Here is a 25,518-nt window from a genome sequence, read left to right on the forward strand (position 1 = left end):
TTCTCTTGGGGAAATACCTAGGAATAGAATTGGTGGGTTATATGGCCAAGAGAATGCTTAAAAGAATCTGCCAAAATATTTTCAAAATGGTTGTAAAATTTTATACTTTTACCATTTCGACTTGCTCCACATCCTTATCAACACTTGCTATTGCCAGTCTTTTTTTTTATTTGGTGAGAAAGATTGGCCCTGCACTAACATCTGTTGCCAATCTTCCTCTTTTTGATTGAGGAAGATTGTCTCTGAGCTAACATTTGTGCCAATCATCCCCTATTTTGTATGTGGGATCCCGCCACAGCATGGCTTGATGAGCAGTGTGTAGGCCCATGCCTGGCATCTGAATCTACGAATTTCAGGCTGCCAAAGTAAAGCCTGCAAACTTAACCACTATGCCACCAGGATGGCCCCTTGCCAGCCTTTTTAATTTAGCCAATCTTGTGGGTGTGAAGTGCTATCTCATTGTGATTCTCGTTTGCATTTCCTGAATGACCAATGATGTTTAACTTATTGGCCATTCACATATCTTCTTTTGTTAATTATCTGCTTTTGACCACTTTTTAAAATTGTCTTACTGAGTTGTCCAAGTTTCTCATACATTCTGGACACAAGTCATTTGTTCACATACATGTTTTGCAAATGTTTTCTCCCAGCAGTAGCTTGCCTTTTCATTTTCTTAATAGTGTTATTAAGAGAGGCTTTTTACTTAGATGAGGTTTCCAATATTTTAAGAAATTTTTGCCTAGTCCAAGGACGTGAATATTTTTCCCGTTTTCTTAGACATTTTCCAGTTTTGGCTTTTATGTTTTGGCCTGTGATACACTTTGAATTAATTTTTGAATATGGTATGAAATAGGGGCTAATGCTTATTTTTTTCATACAAATATCCACTTGCTCTAGTATCATTTATTGAGAAGACTATCCTTTCCCCATCAAATTATGTTGGCCCGTTTGTCAAATATCAATCAACCACATGAGTGGGTCTACTTCTGTAGTTATTCTAAAAGCGTCTCAGCCTTTTGGCTAAGATCAAGTGTAGTATCTGTAGCTAGTCTATAACCTGATTGATATGTCCATTTTACCCCAATATCATACCATTATGATTACTGTGGCTTTATATAGCAAATCTTGAACTCAGGTAGTATAAATCCTCTAACTCTGTTCTTTGTCAAAATGGTCTTGGCTATTCTAGATTCTTTCCATTCTCATATACTAAGAGTCATATTAGAATAAATTTAATAAACAAATAAATCATATTTAGAATAAATTGTCAGGACACATTTTTTAAAAAGCCTAATGAGATTTTGGGATTTTGTTGAGTCTATAGATCAATTTGGGGAGAACGGACATCTTAACAACTTGAGTCTTCTGGTCCATGATCATGGTATATTGCTCTCTGCTTATTTCTATCTTTCTTATCTTTCTCAGGAATGCTTTGTAGCTTTCAGCATAGGGCCTTGCACATCTCTAAGTCTATTCCTAAATATTACATTTCTGATGATATTATAATAAATAGCACACACTATTTTTTCCAATTGTAGAATGCTGGTATTATTTCCTGTTATATTGCTAGTGCTGATTTTTGTATAAGCAACTAGTCTCTTGGGACTTTACTAAATTTATCTACTGATTCTGGTAGGGTTTTCTGGGTAGATTCCTTAGGATTTTTTTATGTAGACAATTGTGTCTTCTGCAAACAAAGATAGTTCTATTTCTTCCTTTACAATATTATGCCTTTATTTTTCTTGCCTCACTGCACTGGCTTGGACCTCTAGCACAATGTTGAATAGAAGTAGTGAAAGCAAGTAACCTTGCCTTGTTCTTGATCTCAGGGCAAAAGTGTTCACTCTTTTTACCGTTTAGTATGATGATGCTTGTATATTCTTCTAGATGCTTTCATCAGGCCAAAGAAGTTTCCTTTTACTGCTAGTTTGTTGTAATTCTTAATCATGAGAATCTTAAAATGTGTTAAATGATTCTTCTGTCTGTTGAGAGGATTACATTGCTTTTGTCAGGTGTCAGTAACACAGACAGACTAGCCTAACGAAACTGAGTTGAAAAGCCTTTCCTCCTCTTCTGTTTTCTGAATTTGTGAAAGATTGGTATTATTTTTTCCTTAAGTGTTTGATAAAATTCACCAGTGAAATCATTTCGGACTGGAGTTATTTTTGTGAGAAAGGATTACGAATTCAATTTCTTTAACAGATACAAAGGTTATTCAGATTTCTCTGAGTCAATTTTTCTAACGTTGTGTTTCAAGTTATCAAATTAATCGATACAAAGTTTCATAACATTCCCTTATTAACGTCTCAATGCTGAAGGGTCTAGTGATACCCCTTTCATTCCTGATGCTAGTAATCTGCTTTTTCTATTTCTCTTGATTAGTCTTGCTAACAATTTATTAATTCTATAAAAAGAATCAACTTTTGGCTTCATTTTCTGTACTGTTTTCTATTTAATTAATTTTTGCTGTGATCTTTATTTCTTCCCTTCTACTTACTTTGTGTTTAATTTGTTCTTTTTCCAGTTTAAGACAGAAACTTTGTGTGGTAGTCAGCCTCCAAGACAGTCCCTAATGGTCTTGCCTCCTGGGATTCACACCTTTGCGTAAGTCTGACCTACACTGAATATATCTGATCTGTGCAAGTAATAGGATATTACAGAAACAGCACAATGTAACTTTCAATGCTAGGCCTTAACGTCTTTACAGCTTTTGCCTGGCTCTGTCATGGATTACCTGCTTCAGGGGAAGCCAGCCACAATATTGTGAGGATGCTTAACCAGCCCTATTGAGAGGTCCATGAGACAAAATGCTAGGCCTCCTTGGGGCCGGCCCTATGGCTGAGTGGTTAAGTTCGAGCACTCCGCTTCAGCGCTTCAGCGGCCCAGGGTTTCGCTGGTTTGGATCCTGGGCGCGGACATGGCACCGCTCGTCAGGTCATGCTGAGGCAGCATCCTACATGCCACAACTAGAAGGACCCACAACTAAAAATATACAACAATCTACTGGGGGGCTTTCGGGGGAATAAGGAAAAAAACAAAATCTTTAAAAAAAAAAAAAAAGAAACTAGGCCTCCAGCATAAACTTGTTACCAACTGAGTTTTACAGATGTAAAACAAGACTTAATCATCCATTTAAACATTTACTAAGTACTTACTATATCAGGGACTCCTTTATGGGTCAGAATTTAGAGATGAATCAGACAAAGCCTCTACCTTTTAAGAAAAGATTCTGGGGTAAGATGGCAGATTAACCACAAGCAGTTTATTTCATATTCCATCCCTAACTCCACTAAAACTATGGTAAGGAATTAAAATAAAATAAAAAAAGACATAAACCTAGAAAGAGAGGAGAACAAAAAACAGGAAATGCATCAACATTTTAGAAGATGGAAAGTAACTGGACAAGTGGTAACTGACATAGCAGATTCAGCAAAATGAAATCTCAAGCCAGCTATGTTGGGAAAGATACGAATCAACTGCATTTACATTGTAGAATTCTCAAAAGGCACGACAAGTAGTAGCATTAGGTACCTCTGAAACTGGTGATAGAAGGATAGGCATGGTGCAGAAAAAGAGGAAAGCTGTTTGAGAAGCAGGTAAAGTCCTAGATCCCTTGTCTAACTCCACATCGCTGAACAACTGCCCCTTCTTCACCCCTGCATAAATCTGGAGGTTCATTGTTTATAAAAAGTAAAAGGCTCTTTGGAGGGAAGAAGTCATGCACAATTGAGGGCACAGGGCTGTACCAAAAACAAGGGTTAAATGACTACAAATATTAAAACTGAATGCAGACATTTCCCAAGCCAGAATCCCCAACTTGGCTTCCAGAATGTAAGCAACCAGACTGTTACCCTTCCAGCAGGAATTTGGAAGACTCATCTTTGGGTAACTTGACTAGCCAAGAGGAGAGGCCTAAGGATATTAACACTGTAGGTTCCCCAACATCAGCCCACTGAAATCACTGTGTGATGAAGCTCAAAGTCAACAGGCCCCACTAATGCATTCAAAGCTTTTAGTCAGTGTTTTAGACTCCCTCTGAACTACAAGCAAATAATCAAAGAAAATATACATTTGAGCAAAGCCTCCAAAATGGAAGACAGATCAAAATAAACAAAAAGGAAATCGGAAGAAGCATGAGCATGTGCAGGAAAAAGAAAACTCCAAAATAAATTATTCTCAGTGAAGTAAGAGAGGATACTGCATCTGTGACACAGGAATAGTATGCTATAATAAAATAACATTCAGGAAATAAAAACGAACTATTAGAAATTAAAAACGTAATGGTAGAAATGAAAAGTGACTAGAGGGTTGAAAGATGAAGTTGAGGAAGTTTTCCAGAAAGTAAAGCAAAGCAAGGGAAACAAAAAGACAGAGGATATTCACTTAAAATAGGTGATTATTTTTTTTTTTTTTAGAAACGAGGTCTTATTCTTTTTTTCTTTTTAGGGAGATTGGCCCAGAGCTAACTTGGGTTGCCAATCTTTTTTTTTCCCTCCCCCAAAACCCCCCAGTACTTAGTTGTATATCCTAGTTGTGGGTTCTTCTAGTTCCTCCATGTGGGACACTGCCTCAGCATGGCTTCATGAGCCATGCTAGGTCTGCGCCCAGGATACAAACCCATGAACCCTGGGCTGCTGACGTGGAGAACACGAACTTAACCACTTGGGCATGAGGCCAGCCCCTAAAAAGGGTGAATTTTATGGTATGTAGACTAAACCTCACTAGGGCTCTTTAAAAAATGGAGTACTGCTTTCAAATTTATGAAGAAAAATTATTTCCAACATAGGAACCCAGCTAAACTATCATTTAGGTTTGCCAATACATTTTCTAATGTGTAAGGTGTCAAAAAATTTTGCCTCTTGCAGTACCCTTTTCTCATGAAACTTCTGAATATTAAAAAAAAAAGGGGGGGGGAGGGGGTAAAGAAACAGGAAATCAATATAGGAGAAAGACAAAATTCCCCAGGGAGGTAGTGAAGTGTGATCCCAAGAGGACAGCTGTGCACCACATATGAAGGGCACAAACAGTGTAAATGAAGAAGCAGATTTGATGGAGACTATCATTGAGATTCCTCCTGCTGTTATACTGTTTTTCTAATGTGAGAATAGACTGTAAGCCTATCACAGAAATCTTTACTTGCCCTGGCTTGATCACGGGTTGATAAAGTTCCTGCCCTACTGCCTAAAAGCAGACTCTCATTTCACCCTAAAGAAATGTTCTGCTTTGATCTACTTCTGAGAGGACTAATTTAAACATTATAAAAATCAAATTATTTCTTAATCCTAGAGATCGATACTTGAACTCAAGACAAACATATGCAGCAAGCAACACTAACATCACTAATATTGTGATTAATAAGTTACTTACTAGAAATCTGTTTTCCTTGCAAAGGAAGCACATTCAGTGTGAACTTTTGACTCTAAAGCAGAATAAATTACAATTACTAAATTCTACGACCATTTATATACTCTGACTACTTTCTTCTAGGAACAAAAATAGATACTGAGTGTTTTACAGAAAGCTACTTTTGTACTCTTTTTAAACTACTTTTTACTTTGCTTTTTATAGAAAAGCACAAGGAAGAAAGTAAAAATAAAATAACATTTCTCAACTCAGACGTCCTGGGTCTGAGATTTTTTCTGCCAGGAATCTTGTTTCTTAAGGGATGCAGTATACAGCTATGAATATTAAGGGTGTAAGCTTTGGAGTCAGAACAGTTGACCTCTAACATATGAATATAAACTATGTGACCTTGAGCCTTAAATATAAACTGTGTGACCTTTAGAGAGAGAAAGTCACCTTAAAGAGATTTCCCTCTCTAAACTTCACTTGGGGGTAACACCTAACTCATAGAACTGTGGTGGAGTTTATATGAGATAATGTAAAACACTTAGCATTCTATTTGGTACATAATAAGTGGTAAATAAAAACATCTTAAGGGAGATACAACTAATAACTAACTAATAACTAATAAACACTAGATTCACTGTGATGCTCTTAAAACACAGGAATTACAATAATAAAATGTAAGGTGCAAGTGAGTTAAGCCTAAAGAAGGCTTTATTAAAAAAACATTCCACATTTTGGGGCTGGCCCCGTGGCCAAGTGGTTAAGTTCGTGCGCTCCACTGTAGGCGGCCCAGTGTTTCGTCGGTTCGGATCCTGGGCGCAGACATGGCATCGCTCACTGAGCCACGCTGAGGCGCTGTCCCACTTGCCACAACTAGAAGGACCCACAACTAGAATACACGACTATGTACTGGGGGGCTTTGGGGAGAAAAAGGAAAAAAAATAAAATCTTTAAAAAAAATATTCCACATTTCATTGAATCTAAGATGCTAATGATGATAAGGTATATCAACATTTTATGTATGCTAAAAAAGAAACTTGCCAATTAAACTATGACAAACCACCACACCACCTCTAAGACATCTCCCAATTTCAGAGATGATGAAATGTGAAAAGGATTTTTTTGAGTCTTAGTAAAATTCAGTAAGTTTAATTACTTAGTTGAAAGTTAGGATATTAAATGCCATGAAAACAATGATTTTGAAGACAAGATTAAGTACAATTAGAATTAAACTGCGCTTTTTTCTTTTTGAGGAAGATTAGCCCTGAGCTAACATCTGTGCCCATCTTCCTCCACTTTATACGTGGGACGCCTACCACAGCATGGCTTGCCAAGTGGTGCCATGTCCTCACCTGGGATTGAAGCGGAACGTGCGCCCTTAACCACTGTGCCACTGGGCTGGCCCCATAAATTGTGCTTTCTTACTCTTCCATGTTTATCTCCACCACCAATTTCACCTAGCTCCCATCTGTTACTTCCTCAAAGAAATGCTCCTCAAACACTGAGACTACAATGGATCCCTCTATTGTATTGCCCCGATTGCACTCAGTACTTTATAGTACTCATTATATTGCTCATTACTAGTCTTCTCCAGTGGATTTCAAGTTCAGTAAGGGCTGTTTGGTTCAGTGCAATACACCAAGTCCAAGAATTGCAAAATCAAAATCACTCAGAAACAAAAAAGGAAATATAAGCAAGTAAGATGGTCAGTGCAATATTTTCATTCATTATTTTTCACGGCAGCATTACATATTATTAACAATTAAAAAATAAACCCATCAGGACTGGCCCAGTGGAGCAGTGGTTAAGTTCACACACTCTGCTTCAGAGGCCTGGGCTTCATGGGTTCGGATCCTGGGCTGGGACCCAGCACTGCTCATCAAGCCATGCTGTGACAGCATCCCACATACAAAATGGAGGAAGATTGCTACATATATTAGCTCAGTGACAATCTTCCTCAAGCAAAAAGAGGGAAACTGGCAACAGATGTTAGCTCAGCGCCAATCTTCCTCACACACAAAAAATAAATAAATAAACCTGTAAAAATTTCCAGGCTTTATTTTCATTTCATTAAGATACCATAGGCCTTAAAAAAAAACACTACTAATCTTCTGATTTCTTTGCTTCACAATGGCATAAGTTATCTATACAGTTTGTTCACACAAATATACTCTCACATTTTTCTTGAAACATGCAGCCTTTTAGGTCTATCTCTTCTCCCTACCCCAACCAACCTATTCCATTCCTTTTCCTTCTTCCTAAAGGGAACCACTATCCTGAAGTTGGTGTGTATTTGTCCCATGTTTTGATCATTTTACTGCGTTTTTAGGTATCTAGTATATACTCTTATTCTGTTTTAAATTTACATAAATAATAATATATCCTTTTGCTATTTGATTCTCCCCTCCCCAACACTTCTTTCAATAATCCACGTTGATACACACAGATCTGGTTCATCCATTTGACTGTTACAAAGTACAGCACAATACTATATAACAATTCCTGTACTCATTCAGAATTTTATTTATTCCGCTATTGACAGGAATTAGGCTGCTTCCGATTTCTGCTATTACAAATAATGCCTCAGGCACATATGCAAGTTATCCCTATGGTATTCTACGAGTTTTAAGACGTGCAATTTCATCTTTACTTCATCTTTTCTAGATATTGAAAACTGCTCTCCAAAGTAGTTGCAGCAAATCATACATCTACCAACATTGTGTAAGCGTTCCTTTTACTGTATTCTTACCAACATTTGATATGACTTTTTAATTTTTACAAATCTGACACAGGTGTTAAATGGTATCTTACTGATTTCACTTGCATTTTCTTGACTGCTAACGAATTTGAGATCGGGATTTTCATGCATTTATTGGCCATTTGGGTTGCTTCTTTTGTGAGGTGTGTGTCTTAATCTGCCTTTATATTTTGTAAAGTTCTTGGTTATATGTGCTGCAGAAATCCTAGCATTTTACCTTTGCTTATGGCGTCTTTTATAAGTTTTAAAGTTTGATGTAGCCAAGTTTATCAGTATTTTCTTTGATGATTTATACATTTTAAATTTTGTTCAACATTAGAGATATTCTCATTTTTTTCCTAAAAGAATTTCAAAATTTTGCTTTTTAAATTTAGGACTATAATCCACCTAGAAATAAATTTTGGGTATGATGTAAGATGGGTCTAATTTTTTTCATATAGTTATCTGGATAAACACCATTTATTAAATATTCTACTCCTTCCTTGGTTATTTGAAATGCTACCTTAACATTTACAAAGTTTCTATATACACACACACAGCTTATTTCTAGGCTCTGGATTTTGCTTCATTAACCTGTCTTGCGCTGCACTTAAAGCAGTGTGGTATAATTGTTATAGCTTTAAAATAAGGAGGGCAATTCCTCCCTCTTTATTCTTCTCTAAAATTATATTGGTTTTTCTTGGTCAATTATTTTTCCATATAAATCTTAATAGTGACTTATCAAGTTCCATGATATATCCTATTGGGATTTTACTTAAAATTGCATTTATAGATTAATTTTGCAAGAACCGACATCTCATCAAATTGAGCCTTCTCAATGAGCCTAATATATTTCATTCCTTTAGATTTTCTCTTACAGTTTTCAATAAAGTTTTATATTTTAGAGACCTCTCAGAAATCTTTTATTCCTTGTGTACCTCCTTTTCAACCCAAATTTCCCCAGTACATAGCTGTATATTTTAGTTGTGGGTCCTTCTAGTTGTGGCATGTGGGACGCTGCCTCAACGTGGCCTGACGGGCGGTGCCATGCCTGCACGCAGGATCCGAACTGGTGAAACCATGGGCCGCTGAAGCAGAGCACGTGAACTCCGCCACGGGGCTGGCCCCCTATGCTCTTGTTTTTATTTATTCTTTATTTATTAATTCTAATAATTTATTAATTGTTTATATGACCAAGAGTTGTGCTAGGCATGGAACATATGTATACTAGTGAATAAGATGGACAGTCCTTAGGTCCATGGAGCTTTCATTCTAATAGGAGACACAGAACAATAAACATAATTCAGGTGACACATGCTATTATAGGGGAAGTATACTGTGCTATGGGAATACATAAGAGAAATACCTAACTCAGACTTGGGGAATGGCTGGATGGGGGGGAGTAAGGTGTCAAATACTGCTTCTCAAGGAAGTAACATGTAGACTGAAACCTGTAAGAAGAACAGAAGTTAGCAAACACAATAGTGACTAAATATCATAGTACTGACATCCTTGTCTTACTCTTGATTCTACTGGAAAAGCTCCCACTGTTTAACTGTGAAGTCATCTACTCTTTGAATACGTTTCCTCCCTTGGTTTCCTTGACAACGTTTTTTGGCTCACGCTACCTGTACGATAATCATTAATTGCTCACTGGCTCTTCCTTAATGTTAGTATGCTTCCTTAAATGCTAGTATTCCCTATGGCTTTATCCTTCTTATCCCTGTTTTCAATCAAAATACTATTCCTAAAGAAGTTTTTCCATTTCTACAGTTTCAAATATGGATTTATATACTGAGGAGTCCCAAAACTTTTACTTTTAGCTCCCACCACTACAGACTTTCATATTGGCATTTCCAACTACATACTAGATCTCTCTATCCAGATGTTCCATAGAATCCCCAAGCTTTAGACACATTAGCATTTATCTACTTATACACGGTACATACTGCCAACTAACCAGCAACAGTAGATCGACTTCCCATATTCAGTTGACAACATTACCCTTCACACCTGGTATGAGTGAGTAACTACTCTGAATGTATACTGGCGAGTGCACCCTTGTTGGCAGTTAGTTTATTATACAGCACAGTCAATTAACCTGAAGGTTGTTTCAAAGACTGAATAATCACAACATTTTGTAGGACAGGTATGGGGTTTTGTTTTTGTTTCGAATGTGTCAACTTGGGTAGGCACTAGTTCCCAGTTATTCAATCAAACACTAATCTGGGTGTTGCTGTGAAGGTATTTTATAGATATAATTAAAGACTATAATCAATTGACTTTAAGTAAAGGAGATTATCCTGGATAATCTGAGTGGGCCTCCTGCAGTCAGATGAAAGGCCTTAAAACAGGGCAGAGGCTTTCCCAACACAAAAAGAGAAGAAATTCTACCTACGCACAGTAGCTTTAGCAACTGCCCAAGAGTTCTAGCCTGCCCTTCCGACAGCCTGCCCTAAGATTTCAGACTTGCCTAGCTAACCTCTACAATTGGGTAAGCCAAATCTCTCTCTCTCTATATCTCCTACAGATTCTGCTTCTCTGGCTGAGCCTGACTAATACACCAGGTTTGTAGTTTATTTCCAAAAACAATTCCTTCAAACACCTAGTAAACCTTCTGGTCTATTCGTTTTCAATCAGTTCCATGTGCCAGTAACTAAACCCAAAATTTTTTCTGGACATGGTTTTTAAACCTATTTTTTCAACTTAATCCTTGGAATATGTTCCTTTCCTCTCCATCCCACATAAGACCATCACCATCTCTTACCTGAACTAGTGATTGAAAAAGCCTCCTAACTGGCTTCTCAGATTAGTTTTTTCTCCTCTATCTATTCTCCACACTGCTGCCAGAGGTCTCTTTCTGGAAAACAAATATGATCATGTCACTATCCTTCTTAAAAACCTTTGAAGTCTTCCTACCTACAGGATAGAGGTAATTTTTTTCTGTTTCTAACTCTTATTTCCTTCTATTTTTCTTTGCATTTAATTTTGTTATTTTTCTAACTTTTTGAGATGAATATGTAGCTCATTGATGCTGTTCTTCTTTTGTAATAGGTTTTTAAGGTTTAAAATTCTCTATAAGCATTGCTTTAGCTAATCATACCAGTTCTGATATATACTATTTTCATTACTCTTCAGTTTGAAATATTTAAAATTTTCTTTGTGATTTCTTTGACCAATGAGTTATTTAGAAATTATTTCTTAATAATATCTAAAACTGGACTTCTAGTAGGAAAACAGCTGTAATTTATTTCTAAATTTTCCCACTTTCCTCCTAGAACTCAATACAGAGCAACAAAGAGAATGTTTAAGAAAGAAAAGAAAAAATCCGTCATCTTGAGTGAACCTAGAAGACAATAAAACCTGAAAGTGCCAAATTACAAGTAAACATGGCCCAAAGTACTTCAGACTAGTAGAACCAAAACAAGGGAGAAGGACATGAAGCATGAAAGGAGACTGGTGAAGGAATAGCAAATATTCACTCCCGAAGAGGGTCCTATCCTAAGTGGGAACTGCAATGTTAGAACTGAGATTGAATGGGGGAATCTCAAAAGGATTAGAGAAAGGAGGTGTAGAAAGTGTCATGAGAGTGAGCGGAAGGTGGTCTAGAAGTGACAGATCTCAGGGAGGACTGCCTTTCTAAAACTAAGGCACGCACTTTTCCTTTGTAATTTCAAACTTACAGAAAAGTTAAAAGAATCGTACCAAGAACTCCTGTATACCGTTCACAAATTCTCTACTTGTTAACATTTGAGCAGGCACTTTAAAAGGCAGGAGCTATATTTCTTGGTAGCAGAAACTAGTAAGGACCTGGTGGAGCTCAGGGCTGGTAGTTCACACCTCTTAAACATGTAAATTACTGAAAGGCAAAGGAGATGTGGCTAATCCATCGAAACAATAGAGGACAGAGGCCTCGAGCAGAGAAACCTGGAAAAACACTTTGCTCCTAACGTCCTATCCCCCTTCTTCTAATAGGTGGTTTGGGAAAACTATCTCATCTCATTCAAATATGAATTAAAAAAAAGAGACAAGTATCTGTACAAAGATATCATCCAAAAAATGTAAAAAAGCAGCATAACATTCCTGACAAAGAAAACTCAAAAGAAAATATCATCACAAAGTAGATGAAAATCATAACATTACTTTTTAATATGAATTCAAAAATTTTAATGCAGCTATGTAGAAAGATCTCAGAGCAGAAATTTAAGAACTCAGGGAAGACACAGCCAGTAAACAGGAAAAAAGTGGAATGAGCATTGCGGAGGGGCTGGCCCCGTGGCCGAGTGGTTGGGTTCACGTGCTCCACTTCAGCGGCCCAGGGTTTGGTCAGTTTGGATTGGATCCTGGGCATGGACACAGCACTGCTCCTTAGGCCGTGCTGAGGTGGTGTCCCCCATAGCACAACCCGAGGCACTCACAACTAGAATGTACAGCTATGTACCGGGGGGCTTTGGGGGTAAGAATAAAAAAAAAAAAAAGAACAAAAAAAGACAAAGAAGATTGGCAACAGATGTTAGCTCAGGTGCTAATCATAAAAAAAAAAAAAAAAAGCACTGCAGAATTCATAGAAGAAATAGAAGAAAAAGATTTTTAAAAATTCAAAAAATGGGGGCCGCCCGGAGGCCAAGTGGTTAAGTTCACACACCCCGCTTTGGAGGCCCAGGGTTTTGCTGGTTTGGATCCTGGGTGCAGGCATGGCACCGCTCATCAGGCCATGCTGAAGTGGCGTCCCACATAGCACAACTAGAGGAACTCACAACTAAAATATACAGCTATGTGCTGGGGTGCTTTGGGGGAAAAAAAATAAAAAAAATAAAAGAAAAAAAGGAAAAAGAAGATCAGCAACAGATGTTAGTGCAGGTGTCAATCTTTAAAAAATAAAAAAAATTAAAAAAATAAAGACTAAACTACAATGAGCACATGGTAAAAATTACACCACAAACGGCACAGTAAGGAGCAAACAGGACAGAAATGTTTTAAAAGAAAATTAAATGATAGATTAAAAAAAAAGACTCAAAGGGAATCTCATGTTTTAAATAAAAGTGACCCAAAACGTTCAATAGTGGGAAAAAAAATCTACTAAAAACAATTGTAAAAAAAATACCCTGCAATCAGACAAAAAAAGCAGGTCCCTTCTAGGGAAAAGAAAATCAAGCTTACATCATACTTCTCTACTGAACATTCAATGTCAGAAGACAGTGGAAAAATACCTATAAGATACTCAAGAAAATGTGAGTTGATAATTTTATGTCTAGCTAAACAGTCCTTCAGGAATAAGGCTACAGACAAATGGCTTTCAATATGCAAAAAGTTAGCTCTTATTCTTATGAGATCTTCTTGAAGAAACAACTCGAAGACAAACCAAGAGATGATAGGAAAAATTTCAGCAAAAAGACTGGTAGTTAGCACCAATACAATTAACTGTAGATTTAAGATTAAGAAAAATGTACATAGAGGTGACTGAATGGAATGTAACTGTTACATGCTCTAACAATGTAGGAATAATACTATATACAAATAAATGAATGATAGGAGTAGAAAACAAAAAGTAGAATAAACTCACTGACTGCACCTTACAGTAAAAGATAGGAGTCAAGGTTGAAAGTTAAGTAGTAAAATTTTAAGCAAAATTATAAAGAACAATAAAATAATACTCTATTGCCTAAAATTAGTTAGTAAAGGGGAAGATAGAGAACAAAGCTAATATTATTGTTACTAAGAAAAAAAACTGCCTTAAAAAAAAGAGAGAAAGATGAACATTATATGAAGGTCTAAGTATAAAGGTAACCAGTAGTGGAGGAAAAAAAAAAACTTCCTAATATCAGAACTATCATTTAAAAAGCACAGAAAACAGACCACTTAAAGTTTCAAAAATATCTATAATCAGAAAATATAAAATAATTTGACACACCACAACCAAACATGTACGTCCTGCCTATCTATCTGGCTTAACTCACCCATTAGCAGAAAAAAAGTTTTCAACTGACCCACAAAGCAAAACCATTCTATGCTGCTGTGGAGCTGTATCTGTGATTCAGAAAGTATAAAATATTTAAAGGAAAGGAAAAACTAATGGATAGGATAAGGTTCACAAAAACATAGATTGTAATCCTTTTATTAGACAATGTAGACTTCTGGCCCACAAGTATAAAAAGAAACTCACTTTATCATTGTACAGGGTACAATTCACAATGAAGAAAACAGAGAGGTGTGTATATATAGATATACTCCCAACAGTATAGCAGCAACATTAAGAAAGCAGAAATTACAGGAGATATAAGGAAAAATAGACAGAAACACAATAACAACAGGAAATTTAAATTTATTTCTCCCAGTCTGAGAGAACAAGTAAACAAAAGTAAATGAGAAAATAAACGATCTAAACAGCATAAAATGGTAGTGCTGATGGGTATTCATTTAACTCTTCCTTAATAACTGAATATACTTTATTTTCAAACAGCTATTAAACTTTCACAAAAACTGACTATATATTAGGCCATAAAAAATACCTTGACAAATTCTAAAAGTAGAAATACAAACCAAATTCTCTGATTAACAACATGTTAAAACTAGAAATTCCTAACAAAATCAGAAAATAAAAAGATCTTCAATCTGAAAATTTAAAGTCTCTCAAACAACATTTGGATAATAGGGGAAATACAAATGAAATTTCTAACGTTTCTAGAAAATAACATAATAAAAATATTACATATGAGACGCTTTGGAATAACAGCTAAAACAGTAATGAGAAGAAAATTTACTATTTTAAATACTTATCAGTAAGAAAAAATGAAAGTAGATGAGTTACTAATAGAGCTCAAAAAGTTAGAAAAACTAAATTAACTGAAGTAAAGGAAAAAACCTACAGAGCTAAAAGCAGAAACTAAGGAGTTAGAAAACAGAAAGCCAGAGAACTAAAAAGAATTTCAAAAGCTCTTTTGCTGAGAAAAAAAGAAAAACATCAATTGATTAAACTACTACCTTTCCTAATCAAGAGTAAAAATGACAAAGTACAAATATACAAAATAAGAAATGGGGGCAAACCAGAGAAATAGATAAAATTTCAAAAATATGAAACTACTGTGTAAAACTCTATAGAAATAAATTAAATAGATAAAATAAATAATTTTCTAGTAAGATATAACCTACCAAAACTGACCTCAGAGAGCCTAAACAGACTGATTTTCACAAAATAAACGCGGGAAGTCTTCAAAGAGCTACCCACCAAAATACACCAGGCACAAGATTTTACCGGCTAATTCTAACAAATTTTAAAAGAACTGATATTTTCAATACTATTTAAAAACTGTTGTCCATTTTAGAAAATGGAAGACTTCCAAATTCTTTATGACATGTAACATTAATACCAAAATGTGAAAGAGTGCCCAAAAAAAGAGATGACTACAGATCAATCTGACTTTTGCATTTTGATTAAAAAGGTAAAGTATTAACAAAATCCAGAATCACGTTAGAAGGATCCAGAAATACAAGTTTGATTCAATGTTTGTTAAAAAGAAGAGAAATACCATAGCATTAGCTCCCGAGATGCTGAAAAGACATCTGACAAAATTCAATATTCATTCTGGATTAAAAGTACTTAGTAAAACAGGAATCAACAGATACTCCTATACATATACATATATATGTATATACCATATTTAATGCAGAAACACTGGAAGCAGTCCTTCTAAAGTAAAGAACAAAAAGAGGATGCCCAATAATAACTAACATTTAACACTGTCCTCTCAAATTAGTCAATATAATCTGATAAGAAACAAATTAGAGGTATAAAAATCCAAAGGAAGAGGTAAACCTATCACTACCTATAGATGAAATGATTATAACCTAGAAACTCCAAGAAAATCTTTTGAAAAACTACTGTAAACCAAAACACAACTCAAAAAGGCAGAAGAAAAAAGTTAGTATACAGAAATCAAAAGCCTCCATGTACATAAATAATAACCAGTTAGAATCTATAAACCCATTTAATATCCAAAAAGGGGAGAAAATATCCAGGAACAACAATACAAATATATAAATTCTATATGAGGAAAACTCTAAAACACTCCTAAATGAAATAAAAGTTTTGCACAAATGGAAAATCTTTTCCTGGGCAGAAAGACTATCTTTAAGATGCCAATTTGTCCTCACTTAATTTATAAATACAATGAGATCTCAATAAAAATAACAACCCCTACTCCCATACCCAGTGGATCTGGACAAGGTGTTTCTAAAGCTTATATGGTAAAATAAACAAGTGGCCTAGATAACCCTGAAGAGAAAAATAAGACTAGCCCTAATTAGATATTAAGACATAAAAGAAATGACTGACCAATACATATAAATGTTTGTATATGCATATCTACACACACACCAAAGAGAGAAACTTCTCCGTGGCAAAAAACAGAAACAAAAACCAGACTATACCACAGATCAAAAGACAAATAACAACCTAGAGACAATATCTGTAATTCATATCACAGACAAAAAGCTAAGCTCCTCAATTTAGAAAGCTCTTTCAGTAAATGAGGAGACCAAAACGCCACCAGAAAAAAAAAAATGGCAAAGGACATTAACAAACAGTTAATAAAAAAAGAAATAAGGTGGCACTTACATATGTGAAAAGACAGACAAATGCAAAATAAAAGTACATAAGGGAACTATTTCTTGCAAATCCAACTGACAAAAACCTAGAGTTTGATACCTCTAGTGGCAAAGGTATAAGGAAACAGGTAGCCTCATGCAGTGATGCAAAACGTTTATAGCCTCTATGGAGGGCAATCTGGCAACACCCATCAAAATTACAAATACATTTGCCCTTGATCCATGATTTTCACTTCCTGGAATCTATCTTGAAGATACATCTACATACATATGAAATGATGTTCTGAAATGGCAAATAATTAAATACGCCCTAGTATACATCTAAAAGGGACTACTGAAATATAACTCCTCAATGACATATCCTCACAACGGTAGAAGTAGCTGAAAATAATGAGGAAACTATGTACCGATCTGGAAAGATCTAAGGATCCTTGGAGGAAGGCTGATTCCAGGTACAGGACAGGAAATATAAGAGAAGCCTGGAACATCCTGCTGTGCCAGAATGCAAGAAAGCTATCAAAGACTAATGAATTATCAATAGGACATTGTGATTTTCAACATTAAAATTGCATCCTATGCAAAAGGAATAACAGATAAAAATACCAGTTGGTAATCCCTAGTGAAATAAATGATTCTGGTAACAATGATCAATGAATGGAATATTAGTAACTGAAGAGTTGATTGGGAAATTTACAACGGAGAGATGGGGTCTATTGATCTCTGAACCTATTGACCAATCTTAGTATCACTAAAATTGAGACCACTAGATACTGTGTGCCTCCTAGTATGATAAAATAGGAAGCACTTATGAAGTATTTTGAACCAGAACTGAATCAAGCTTCTAGGGCCAATTTTCATTTTCAGGACATACAGGGGATAGAGGAACAAGGTAATGACATCACAAGAAAACAAAAGAAAAATACAGATTTTTGGATATTCTACAGGAGAAGTGACAGAGCTTCTGCAACGAGTTGATGGCATAAAAAAATGAAAAACAAAACAAAACAAGAGGAAAGGAAATAGGACTACCACATTTAAAAAAGGCATAATAGCCAAATGTGACTGTGTGGATCTTGTTTAGATGCTGATTAGAATCACCTAACTATAAAAGGACATGTTTGAGACAATCAGGGAAATCTGACTATGGACAGGGTATTAGAGGCTACGAATAATGATTATTTTAAATTTTCTTACACACGATAATGGCATTGTGACTGTGTAAGAAAACATCTGTATTTTTAGAGGTAATTACTGAAATAGTAGGGCTAAAATAATGTGCTATGTCTGGGATTTGATTTAAAGATACTACAATAGAGGAAGAAATGTAGATACTTTAAGCAAAGGTAGAAAAATCCTGACAATCTGGATAATTGCTACATAGGTGGCAGTTTATCATACTATTCTCTGTACTTTTATATATGCTCAAAAGTATTTATAAATAAACACCTAAAAATGAGAATGCAATTAACACCACATTAAGCATCAGCAGGAGGCATAATGCCTGGGGTCACCATGATCAGTAGACTTCTCCTCCTTTAAAACACGTATTTCATAATGAAATACTGACTTAGAGTTAAAAGAACAAAAGTGAATTATAACAGAATTGCTCAGACGATCATGTCAAGGCTTTTATATTTGCTTTCACGTGCTTACTTCATGTTTAATAGCATTCCAGGGCAAGTTCTGTGTGAAGGCTTTCAAAATGAAATGTAATAAAAATAGATTTTTCCAGTTCGTCTTAATGTATGTACAAATATTACTTCAAGACAGTACAATTATATATAAAACGTACATATGTATCTATCTATATACACACACACACAGGCCATATACAAATCACCTACTCAATACAGAATATGGTTTTAGTTCCCTTACCGTCAATATTAAGCATCATTTTCCACATGGCAGGCCGAACAGACTGATGGAATCCGAACCATACTTCCCTGCCCCCTCCTAGAGGGTGGTCATATCCTTCTGGAGCTGAGAAAAAGGAACGCCCCACAGGTGTATATCTACAAAAATTAAAATGGCATGTTCAATCCTTTCCTTCTCATGCATGTACTTAACTTTGCAGAACAGGTGAGTCTAGAGCACATAAACTTAATTTATCATAATGACGCTTATCATTATGAATATATGAAACTAAACATTTTTCCAATTTGTGAAAGCTAAAAGCAGTATTCTGAATGAGAACAAAAACATCAACATCCTTCACTGAAATTTTCTATTACTAAAACTAATCTTAGTTTGAATAAAAATAAATTTTATTTAAAATGCTTTCTTAAAAAGATTTTTAAAAATTAACAGTTCCAACCTTAGAAAACACTAAAGAGTAAATAATTATTGATCAAAAAGCTATTTCTATAAATGTGTTTGCAAGACAATGTTTTTCTTCAAAAAGACACATTGATCCTATATATATATACATACACAGATACACCACAGATACACACAATACATGTGTGAGGTGCTAGTGTGATTAAGAGTAGCAATTTCAACACAATTTGATACCATTGCATAAACAATGAAATTACCTCTAAACAAGATGATTTAACTACAGGAATATATCTGAAAATATATCATTACTCAAGATTTATACCTCCTAAGGGAAAGCGTTAGACATTTTTATAAAAAGTATACGTTAAAATAGCTAATGATGTGCATTTACTTTCAAAAGTCAGACTATTTCTGTAACTTACTTCTATCAATGAGTGTGTACACATGCTATTCATCAACTGAAATAATCAAAATGTACAACATCTGGGGCTGGCCCCGTGGCTGCGTGGTTAAGTTCGGGTGCTCTGCTTCATTGGCCCAGGGTTTCCCCGGTTTGGATCCTGGACACAGATATAGCACTGCTCATCAGGCCATGCTGAGGCGGGCATCCCACATGCCACAACTAGAAGGACCTACGACTAGAATATACAACTATGTACCGGGGGCTTTGGAGAGAAAAAGGAAAAATAAAAATCTTAAAAAAAAAAAAAAGTACAACATCTGAAAGTTAACCAAAGGAAGCCTGCACAATTCACTCTTGGGAAGAAAGCCTTCACACTTAAAATCTAAAGAGGGAAAAAAGCCAGAAGCACCCACTTCATGGAGGGCAGATGTCGTAGCACCACATCAACGGCATGGACAGGATTAGTGCTGATTGGCTTGTCTAACTCCAGTGGCTCAGGCAAGGTCCGTCCTGTCAGTACTTCATGTAGTAGGTGCCAACTCACCCGAGACACAAATTTGATTGACACCTTGAAAGGTCGATCTTTTCCACCTTCCCCAGGTAAAGTAACATCTAAATCTACCTGTTGATGGGAAAAGAGTCAACCGATAAAAGTTGAAAAAGATAAAAACAACTATTTTTAAGTTTAACATAAAAATATTTAAGAGAAAACAAGGCAAACATAAAAAATCAATCTCAATGTTGAATCAATAGACTAAAATTTAAATGTTATTTATTCCAGCATTATATGTCACTGTAAAGTACTGGAAACTACCTAAAGGCCCAAACATTTAGGCAGCTATAAAAAAAGAATGAGAAAGATCTCTTAGAACTACAACGGAATAATTTCCAAGCTATACTGTTAAGTGAAAAAACCAAAGTACAGAAGATTACAAATAGTATACCATCTTTTGTGTGAGAGAGAAGGGGAAAATGGGAAACTATTCATACATCTGCTTATTTTTACAAAAAGAAACATAGGAAGAATTAACCAGGAACAAAGAAATTAGGTATTGTCAAAGGATGCAAAAGGAACAGACTGGAAGAAATAAAGGAAGGATAAACAACTCTAAGTATATTTTTCAGTATGGTTTTGACTTTTGGAAGCATGTTAAAGTTCTATATATTAAAAAATTAAAGACAACAAGGATGGAGGGAAAAACTAAAACCGAATGTAGACAAAGTTAAATGAACCAAATGCATTTCAAATAAATAACATAACCACACTGAAAAAAGAAAAAAAGAAAGAAAACACTGGCACGTAGCTCCTGAGCAGAGTGTGCGCACCACACTCTCAGTTGGGGTGTGGAGGAGGGTAGGTGGGGAAGAACTGCAGACACAAAATAACCCTTGAACTCTTAGGAGCAGGTTTGTTTCTGCAGTGGTATAGTGCAGTAATTCAGAACTACTTTACATGCACTGTAGAACTGAACAAATGAGTAAAAGTGGTGATGTCTTGGGGAGCCAGGGGTTTAAAGAAGAAAAATACAAATATGCAGTGTGGGGAGTAAAGGAAGAATCCTATAGGGATAGACTGGACCTAGAAGAATCAGTTTGAACTCATGATTTCCAATATACATATTGTATACTGCATACAATAAGTTGTACTTGCAGGATACATGTTACTACATGACATGTAATATTTATTGTCTGTTTCTTTATTTACTTATTTATATATTTATATTTCCTACCTCCATCCATTGAAAAGGCTTACAAGTACACAGTACTTATAAGTAATAAGTAATGGTACCCCAGTAGCAATGAGCACATCCAGTACCCAAATTTTGGTTTCTAAATTGCATCCCCCAACTAAAAGAAACCAGTGCTCCTTTGAGAAATGACCAGTTGCAGGGATGCAGCGGAGAAAATATAAGATGAACATCTTGTGCCAGAAAGTAAGGAAGCACTCAAAAAAAAAAGTGTGTCATGTCAAAAGGACATAGGAATCAGCTTAAAGGGGCTCCCATTGGCGAAAACTAGGACAATTTGGGCAGTCAAATAAAGACAGGTAAACAGGTGAGAAGAAAACGTTCTCCCTTACAATAGACTATCAACTAACAAATGTAGAAGGAATGGCAGAATTAGAAAATCAGCATTACTACAGAGTAATAATCCTTCCACGCAAGAATCATCAATTACTAAAAAAAGTCTAATGAGAAATAGGATCCTTAAAAGTATCTCCCATATCAAAATTAAAAACTTCCGTACATCAAAAGAGACAATCAACAAAGTGAAACTGCAACCTACAGAATGTGAGAAAACACTCACAAATCACACATCTGATAAAAATATATAAAGAATTTCTAAAACTCAGCAACAAAAACCAAACACCCAATTAAAAAAATGGGCAAAGGACTAGAATACCATTTCTCTAAGGAAAATATACAAATGGCCCATAAGCACATGAAAAGATGCTCAACATCACTAATCATTAGGGAAATACACCTCAAAACCACAATAAAATATTACCTCATACCAACTAGAATGGCAACTATCAAAAAAACAGAAAAGAACAAGCATAGGTGAGGGTGTGGAGAATGTGGAACCCTTGTACACTGTTGGTGGGAATACAAAAATGGTGTAGTCGCTGTTGAAAACAGTATGGTGGTTTCTCAAAACATTAAAAACAGAATTACCATTTATATGACCCAGCAACTCCACTTCTGGGTATATACACAAAAGAACTGAAAGCAGGGATGAGAACAGATATTTGTACACCCATGTTCATTGCAGCATTATTTGCAATAGTGAAAAGGTGCCCATCAACAAATGAATGGCTAAAGAAAATGTGGTATATACATACAATAGAATATTATTCAGTCTTAAAAAGGAAGGAAACTTTGACACATGCAACAGCATGGATGAATCTTGAGGTCATTATGCTAAGTGAAATAAGCCAGTCACAAAAGGACAAATACTGCATAATTCCACTTATAAGGGGTCCCCGGAGTACACCCATGTTCCTAGAAGCATATATTCACAATAGCTAAAACATGGAAGCAATCCAAGTGTCCATCAACAAACGAACGGATAAGCAAAATGTAGTGTATATATACAATGGAATATTATTCAGCTGTAAAAAGGGAGGAAATTCTGACACCTGACAACATGGATGAACCTTGAGGATATTATGCTAAGTGAAATAAGCCAGTCACAAAAAGACAAATACAGTATGATTCCACTTATATGAGGTACTGAGAGTAGTCAAATTCATAGAGACAGAAAGGAGAATGGTGGCTGCCAGGGGCTGAGGGGAGGTGAGAATGGGGAATTAGTGTTTAATGGGTACAGAGTTTCAGTTTATAAGACAAAACAAGTTACAGATGGATGGTGGTGATGGTTGTGAATATATTAAATGCCACTGAACTGTACTCGAAAAATGACTCAGATGGTAAATTTTATCTTGAGTATTTTACCACAATTAAAAAAAATTCTGGAGATGGCCTAGTGGCGAAGCGGTTAAGTTCACATTCTGCTTTGGTGGCCCGGGGTTCGCTGGTTCGGATCCTGGGTGCAGACATGGCACCGCTTGGCAAGCCATACTGTGGCAGGCATCCCACATATAAAGTAGAGGAAGATGGGCATGGATGTTAGCTCAGGGCCAGTCTTCTTCAGCAAAAAGAGGAGGACTGGCAGCAGATATTAGCTCAGGGCTAATGTTCCTCAAAAAAAAAAAACCCCAAAAAACAAAAAAACCAACGCTTAAAATAAAAAAATTCTCTCTCCACAAGAGCAAAGAGAAAAAGAACAACTTTACAGAAGAAACGCAGCAGATACCAACTTAACTAAATGATCAAAGTTAACATCACCATTAATGGAACAAATACATATTACATGCCTCCTGATATGATGTACTGACAAGGAAAGAACATTTTTGTAACATTCCTGCCAAAAATGCTTAATCAGAATCTAATCAAGAGGAAGCACCAGACAAACCTAGACTGAGGGACATTCTACAAAATAACTTCCCTGTAATCTTCAACCATGTTCATGTCATAAAAGAAAAAAAAAAATGGCTTGAGAATTGTTCCAGAACAAATAAGACTAAAAAGACATGATATCTAACTATAATAACAAACCAGGACTGAATTCTGTACTAATAGGAAAAAAATGCTAAAGGACATCACTGGAACAAATGACAAAATTGGAATATGGGTTGTTGATTAGACAAAAGTATCATATCAATGTAAAATATAGTAAAGTTGATAACTGTATTATGGTTTTTGCACTTCTTAGAAAACACACATTAAAGGGCATTATGTATGCAATCTGCTCTTGAATGGTTCAGGAAAAAATAAGTACGTGTATCTCTATATACAGCTGTATCTATAAATATAAAGAGAGATCAAGAGAATGAATGATAAAATGTGGCAAACATTAAGAACACACACTGGTGAATCCAGATGATGGGTATACGTGAGTCCTTTGCACAATTCTTACAACTTTTCTGTACGTCAGGAATTATTTCAAAATAAAAAGTTTAAAAAGATAAACAATGCACACTTACATAAATATGAACTGTAATAAAATTAAATGGTAATAAATTCATTTAAAAGGAGACATTGCAAACATACAGCTTTCCAATAAAGGAATGCATATCTTACCCCAGTAGTTGCCACAGGAAGTGGATTGGCTGTGTAAAGGCTTCTTTTTCCATCATAAACTGGTCTTCGGTCCCCAAATATAGTTACTTTAAAATGCTGAACCATTGAGTCAACTACCTCCCTGAAAAAGGGAAAAAGTACATTCACATAATCCTACGCAAGATGAAATACAAACATTTTAACTAAAGAAATTTCTTATATTATTTAAAGCTGTCAAAATTCTAAAAGACAATCACACAAGATAAAGATTTTGCTTTCAGGACCATGGCTTAGGATACCAGAAAGTTTGATTTCTGGCAAGAGATGATATTAATTTCACAAAACACAGAGAAGAATGAATCCAGTGAATTACTTAATCATTCTGGACCAAGTTGACCTGCAAAATATTATCCTTAGAAACTGATCCCAAATCCCTTTCACCATCTCTAAGCACTGCCTGACACATTCACCTCTCTTTCTCAAAGAGTTTGATGCTCTTTCCTCTATGCTCAAATAGTACCTATTACATCTATTAGAATACTTACTCTGTTTTTTCTAATTATTATATACTTAACTTCTACTAGATTCTGAGGTTCTTGAGTGCAATAAACACACTTATACCTTATACTCTACCATCCTTCTACCTCCTTACCCCATCTTTACAATAATATCAAGCCAGTAAGGATATTTTGAAATGTCCATTTTTACCCAGCAAACATTTTTATCCTGTATACTTACATGGAAACATATTCAATACTTATATGTTTTTTAAAAATTACAGTCTATAGAGAAAATAATACCAAATATCCAAAGGTCAATATTTATTTTTGTACATACATTATTTCTAAAAGCAGAGGAAAGATATTATGATGAGAGTATACTCACATAATGCTGGCATAATTTACAAAACATTTAAAAGAATGAAAAAAAAATTCTTGCCCAGTCAAGTGGGTAAATGGGAGGGAATGGAGATAAAAAAAATATTTTCTGGAACAAAATAATTAAGCTGACTTGATACCCAGAGGAATTTTCTACATGCTCAAAGTTTCTATTTTTCCTCCTCTTTAATTTTATTTTGCCGAAACTATTTAAATCAAGATCAAGTCTTTCCTAGAGTAAATTTTACAACGAAGTTTTGATCAGCTTTTGGGTACCAAACAAATTTCAAAGATTTTCTGCCATTTTAAGTTTTCTTTTGTGACAATTATCAATTCCAGTTTCCTAGGTGAAATTTTACAGACCTAATTTGTCAGGACGTTTTGAATATTTTGTCACTTTTTAGTCAATAGTAAATTGGTGTAATTTTAAGCTTACTAATCCTGACAACTCAATCAAAACCACTCTTAAGGGTCAAAATGGTAGAGGAGATTGAAATAGTAGGGCTGAAACGTCTTAGGGATAAAAAATGTTCTGCTTTGATGGCTAGCACACAGTATATTCTTAAGCAATGTTCGAACAGTGGATAATCTACCTCAATGAACTGCTAGAACCTCCAGTGGAACATATCTAAAGCTGAATTCAACATA

At 35.4% G+C, this 25,518-nt stretch overlaps 1 protein-coding gene and 1 non-coding gene across 7 annotated transcripts in view; one reads left to right on the forward strand and one right to left on the reverse strand.

Annotated features, from left to right (window-relative positions):
• AGO3 (argonaute RISC catalytic component 3) overlaps positions 1-25,518 on the reverse strand; it is a 116,119-nt gene that overhangs the window by 56,866 nt on the left and 33,735 nt on the right. For 4 of the 6 annotated variants that reach the window (XR_011537466.1, XR_011537467.1, XM_070610315.1 and 1 more), the window contains 3 exons: positions 24,014-24,134; positions 19,784-19,992; positions 18,566-18,702 (listed from right to left, as the gene is read on the reverse strand). Coding sequence is in view for 2 of the 6 variants with exons in the window: in XM_070610315.1 (XP_070466416.1) it covers positions 18,566-18,702; positions 19,784-19,992; positions 24,014-24,134 (467 nt within the window). In the remaining 4 variants the exon portion in view is untranslated. Of the gene's footprint in view, positions 1-9,457; positions 9,538-10,853; positions 10,947-18,565; positions 18,703-19,783; positions 19,993-24,013; positions 24,135-25,518 lie in introns of those variants that run through there. The other 2 variants (XM_070610316.1, XM_008517510.2) reach the window with 2 other exon arrangements.
• On the forward strand, positions 1,001-1,185 carry LOC139082134 (U2 spliceosomal RNA). The gene has a single exon (XR_011537862.1). It is a non-coding gene; the product is annotated as a U2 spliceosomal RNA (small nuclear RNA).

This window comes from Equus przewalskii, chromosome 2 (assembly GCF_037783145.1).
Source record: "Equus przewalskii isolate Varuska chromosome 2, EquPr2, whole genome shotgun sequence".
In the NCBI taxonomy this organism is placed as follows: Eukaryota; Metazoa; Chordata; class Mammalia; order Perissodactyla; family Equidae; genus Equus; species Equus przewalskii.